At 35.8% G+C, this 6000-nt stretch overlaps 1 protein-coding gene across 1 annotated transcript; it reads left to right on the top strand.

Annotated features, from left to right (window-relative positions):
- nipal3 (NIPA like domain containing 3) lies at positions 1-4702 on the top strand. The gene is made up of 11 exons (XM_056767704.1): positions 1-210; positions 764-832; positions 1073-1244; positions 1373-1432; positions 1584-1729; positions 1907-2003; positions 2242-2377; positions 2456-2544; positions 2646-2709; positions 2946-3040; positions 3463-4702. Exons 1-11 carry the CDS (start codon positions 157-159, stop codon positions 3642-3644), a joined length of 1164 nt encoding a protein of 387 aa, XP_056623682.1. The 5' UTR covers positions 1-156; the 3' UTR covers positions 3645-4702.
- Positions 4703-6000: the final 1298 nt, after the last annotated feature.

The following is a 6000-nucleotide window of genomic DNA, read 5'->3' as shown; positions in this document are numbered from 1 at the left end:
CCTCTTGACAGGTGTACCCGGAAGAAACAGGATTTTGAAAATGGCGATCCACGCAGTTCTCAGCCAAAAGAAAGAAAAATAGAGTTGCTCTTAGTCCATGTCGTAACCAAACCGAGCTGTGACGGATCGTGGAGGACATTGTGATCTGCTGTAAATATGGACCGTTTGGGGATGGCACGGGAGGACGATGGGAAAGAGGACTCCTATACAGTGAGTCTACGCCGTAAAGTCTATTTGGTTAATGTTTTATTAACAACAATCTTAAAAGAAAGCTATCATCATAATATATATCTTAAATATCTTAAATAATTGATGTTGCAACTGTAACGTTTCAAAGATGTGAGTCGTAATTTTGCTCGATAATATTGATTGAAGTTGCCTGAAGTTAGCTTTTTGCTCTCCTGAATAAAACTCTGATTTATTTCAATACAATATCTCGTTTCATAACAAATACCGTTATGAGCCATCAGCTGTTCACCATTGCAAAATGTCTATATGTGGAGTGTTTTGGGTCATTTTTAAGTAGGACATTACATCAACAGAACCCACCACACTACCATCGGAGATCCACTAAGACCACTATAGTTTCCATTAAAACCAATACAATTCCTGTATTTAACCATTAAATACATTTCCGTGATAGTTTCTATTGCTGTTTTTTACTGGTGTAATGTCACTAATGATATTGTCCCCATATGATGTTATACGTAAAATGTATAACAGATATATGTGCATTTAATATACCTTCATGATTTCTACACAGGAAAACCTTATTGGTACACTGTTGGCTATCTTTGGAAACTTGTTGGTCAGCATCTCAGTGAGCATTCAGGTAAGTGTGTGGCGTGTGTGTGTGTGTGTTGACAGTCTGTATTCATTATAATATTCCGGGTCATGTTAAAGGGTGTGTTCAGGTTACGCCCTGCGTAGGTGAAAATGAACTACTGTTACTTCCTGCTGTTCGCACATGGGATTAGCCTTGTTTTATGACCGTTGTTTGTTTTTGTATCTAAGGGAACAATTAATAAGAAAAAGAACAACGCACGTCATAACATCATGTTTTCTCTTGCAGAAACAAAGTCATGTTTCATTAGCAGGAAATAAAGACCCAAGGCAGTACTACCACACTAAAACCTGGTGGTTCGGCCTGATGCTTATGGTTCTAGGAGAGGGTGCAATGTTTGTGTCATATGCATTTGCTCCTCTCTCTCTCATAGCTCCACTTAACGCTGTGTCTGTCATATGTAGGTATTCACAACAACATGGGTGAAGTTTTCATTTTAATGCCATGCATCTTTTAGTTTGCCATTATTGTGTAATTTTATATGTGATATGGCTCTTAACTGGTTGTTTTGTGTTTTGGTCTTTACAGCAAGTTCCATCTTAGGTTTCCTTTTTTTGCGAGAGAAGTGGAAGGCTAAGGAATTCTTGAGTGAGTTTTTCTTGCTTTCCTCGCTAATAATAAAATAAACTCAATAAAATTAACACCAGCTGTATTTAATGAAAACTTTTTAATGCGAACGATTTAAGCCATGTGTTGCTAAACAGTAAAAGTATTATTCATCTGTCTTTTGTATTCACAGAGCGCTACATTTTGACTTTTCTGGGCTGTGCCATGACGGCAGGCGGTACTTACCTCTTTGTGACATTTGGACCGAATTCTCACGAAAAGCTGAACGCAGAAAATATAGTCAAACATGTTATTAGCTGGCCGATCCTCTTATACTTGGTAATGACACACCCACTTATGTTAATAGTGTGTTTATTTTTGTACAGTATCAATTATTTTTGTTGTGTTAAATGCAGTCCACTTCATTTTATATATAAAATATAAACATTTTGCTTTACATGTAAACACATTTTCAGGAATAAGATATCAAGCTGCAAACATGTTTTTTTTTTTCAGCTTCTTGGAATTATTGCATTCTGTCTGATCCTGTATTTCTACAAACAGTGGAATGCAAACTACCTCGTTTTGATTCTTCTATTAGTGGCACTACTTGGTAGGATCATAAAAACAAAAAATCACTTTGCACCATACATTTACATTTTATTCATTTGGCAGACGCTTTTATCCAAAGAGACTTACAAGTAGGAGATCATATAAACATTCTGTCAACACGATAAAAAGTACCGTTAGTTAACAATAAAATAGCTTAATAAATGCATGGATAATGTTAATAGACTAGATCAGAATTTGTGGCGTTTTCATTGCAGTCACCCTTTACCTTTTATTTTTAGGCTCAGTGACTGTGATCACAGTGAAAGCAGTTTCAGGCATGATTGTGCTCAGTGTCAGGGGTCCTCTGCAGCTCTCATACCCCATATTCTACGTCATGTTTGTCTGCATGGTGGCTACTGTTTTTTTCCAAGCATCGTAAGTTGTCCCACAATGATTTGTAATTTAACTTTGAGAAAAAAAATGTGTGTGACTTCACTGTCTTTGTTTATACAGATTTTTAGCACAGGCATCTCATCTGTATGATTCCTCTCTCATCACCTGTGTGAATTACATTTTCTCAACAACATTAGCGATTGTGGCTGGTAGGAATCACAAACTTTTCTGTCCACATTTCAGCACAATGTAACTCATTGAGTATTTATTTGCAGTACAAGTTTCTCATTGTCATCCTGTTTGCAAACAGGTACCATATTTTACCAGGAATTCAACCATGAAGATGTTCTGCACATATGCATGTTTGCATTGGGGTGGGTTTTTATGACACATTCAATCTCTTTTCATGAATAGTTTTACTATGATGCAATTTTACATAGTAGTGTCGCATACATTAACGGGAAATACTCACTATATAACACAACAGTGTCAGAAAGAAAACTGTTTGACCATGACATTCCACAAAAGTTAGCAGTGATGAATAGACTACGGGTGAACCTTTAGAAATCAGAGGTGTGTTAAGAAGTGCATCTTTGTCATTTTTCTTCAGATGTGCTGTATGTTTCCTTGGAGTGTTTCTTATCACCAAAAACAAGAGAAGGGCCAAAGCCTTTGAGCCATATGTCACTATGGATATGGCGAAAGGTATGTATCAAACATTTATTTTCTTGATATTTGTTATCACCCAAAAGTGAAAAAAATATAATTTTCTCATCCACATAATATACCAAACCTATATAACTTTCATAGAACACAAAGGAGAAATTCTGAACACTGCCAGTCACTTCATGTTCCATGCAGTGACACAATAACAAAAATGCATTTTAAGTAGTGAGCTTTCCAGTTTCCACTAATACATCCTTGTTTATTGTAGTTGCACAGAAAAGGTGTAACCGCCACAGTCTTTCTCCTATCAAAAAGAATAACTGAAGAGTCTTGAAGCTAGTAATCTAGTTTAAGATGAAGAGGCTAGCTAGACATTGCCAGACTTATTTAGAAAAAAGCTGACCTTTAAATACCTGTTTTCAAGATAAACATGTTGATGTGCATGTTTTACTGTAACGCAGGTATTCCAACCATTCACGACAAAGGCTGGGCCGTGCAGCCAGATTACAACGGTTCATTTTCCTACGGAGCACTTGAGAACAATGACAACGTTTCTCCTGTGACTCTCCCAGTGGGTCAGGATCAGTCCGTCTCACCTGGTCCTGTTAGCCAGTACCAATCTACAGAGCTGAAGAAGGATTGAGTGGACATTTTACCCAAAAGAACTGTTTGTGTTTAAGCCTTTTCTGTTTGCTTGATGGGAGCAAAATCTAACAGATTGAAAATACTGGACCATTCTATAACTTCTGTATAGCTCTACAACAATATTGTTACTTCTGGGAATTCTAATCCTGTCTCATTGGTGGGGTTGGTTTGAACTTTTTTGCAGGGAGATACTGTCAGGGATACTGGCATGTTATCTTAGAATGAAGATTGTAATTGTAATCAAGCCTTAAATATGTTGATTGACACTTATTCCTCCTGACACCCTCATCAAAGTTGGAAAGTGCTTATAGTTAAACTCAGAACCTATATATACCTCAAAACATTTTTCGATTGTGTTACTGCTTTGTACCAAACATAATGCGACCCCTCCTTTATCACCTAGAGGACTAATGTTCACTAAAAACATCATAACAAACATCCCTGCTTATTACATAGTTTCGGTTTGGTACAAAATCTTGCACACATTTGGTAGCATTTGGACTGGAAAGTGTGCCGTGCTTGTTATTTATTTTCTGTGCAAGTCTAAAACAAAGGAAATTGCTTTTCTTTTCTATGGAATGTGCCAGATACCAAAACACTGGGGGTGGTTATAGATGACTTCTTTACTGCCGTCAGAAACATTGATGGTTATTTATTGTATATATTTTGTTATGCTATGCCTCTAGTATGCAGCTTTTTATATATTAAACATAAGTAATCATTACTGTGTTTTTATTGAGTGTTAACACAAGTTATGTGTAAAGCTGTGCTGAGATAATGCAATTTTATTAAATGTTTGCATATGATTGTTATTCAGTCATTCAATCAAAGTATTTAATAAATGTTTGCATATGATTGCTTTTCACTTAAAGCGATTATGCTGGTGTTTCTGGTAATAGCCATTCTTTAGTGACAATGTATTTCTTGTCTTAGTATTTCACACTGTAATGCAAATCCAATTAAACTGCTTCTGATTGATCTGGTTCAATGCCTTATAAAAATAAAAATTGTAATGCTGTTTTACATGAGCAATGTATTAAAGCCTTACTGTATCTATGGATGTATCATGTTGTTTGTTGTAGAAAAATACGCAACTGGAAAATGTGTTAAAAAAAACAATTAATTCCCCTTTATTTTATTTACAAAAATTACATTGGTAAATTACTCATATTCCCTATTGTTCATGAACACGAATATTTCTCTATTTTTACAATCTATTTATTGTTTAATTAGGTCAACACAAATGCAAGGATACACTTGGCCTTAATGTTGTAGAAAAATGTCCGTGTTTGTTAAGATTAACAGCATATTCACAAACATTATTCATGTTTTAAAAATAGGTTAACAATAATTTATAAAGCTTTACGATGAGATACGAGAAACTACCCTCGTTTAGCCCGACCCTTCGCCAAAGTGCGTCAATAATCCAAACTGTCAATCATACGTGATCTCGAATCCTATTGGCTGATCGTGAAATCGTCATTCCTCACTGTCAGTTCCCATCCCAAACCGACTTATTACTGTTTACATGAAAATAGACGCAAATCTGACGCAAATTGAGCAACGTCCGTCTTTGCGTGAATGTTTAAAGTCACTCATTTAAAAGTGGATGGACTGTCCTACTGGCATCAATTTTGAATAGATTGCAAAGATCACTGGTAAGTGATCGTTAAACTTAAATAATCACGACAATAAGATTTCTCGGATGATTAAATTACAATTCATGTTAAATGAAGTAACTTTAACACGGACCAAGGCCTGTAACTTATTACGACAGTTACGTTGTTAGCATGAGTTTGATCGTGCTAATCGAGCTATTATGAAATCTAGTGTAGCGATATTGCAGGACATCAAATGGCTATTTTAATCTTTTTATAAGAATAAGCATCATAATAAAATGAATTTTTTGTCATTATCAGCAGCGTTAAGGTTTTGCATCCTCTCGAGGTCAGGGAAAGCAGTATTTCTATTTTAAACACACGTTGCTGATAATATTGGATAAGATTACATGTGGTTGCAAGTAACGGCCACTAGATGGCTCTATAACACACAGCCAGTGAGAAATCTGAGGTTATGATTGAGAACGGAATTCAGGTTAATATAGAATTATCAACCTTAACAAACAGTTTACACTTTCAAAGTGTAAAGCTGCATTAATAAACTACTTCACAGATCTGGGTTTAGAATTCTATTTTATTTGATCCTGTTGACTAGAATATATTATGAGAACTGTAGTGAGGTGTTTTTTGCTGTCTCAGCTTTGGTTCATTTGTGTTCAATGCCTCTGCTGGTGGGAAAGGGAAATGATGAGTGAGGTTGGAAACTTGTGGAGCAACAACTCCAAGAAGAGAATG

The sequence above is a fragment of the Triplophysa dalaica genome, chromosome 15 (genome assembly GCF_015846415.1).
Source record: "Triplophysa dalaica isolate WHDGS20190420 chromosome 15, ASM1584641v1, whole genome shotgun sequence".
NCBI lineage: Eukaryota > Metazoa > Chordata > Actinopteri > Cypriniformes > Nemacheilidae > Triplophysa > Triplophysa dalaica.
The sequence above is the reverse complement of the archived record's forward strand: the minus strand, read 5'-3'. Positions and strand labels throughout refer to the sequence as shown.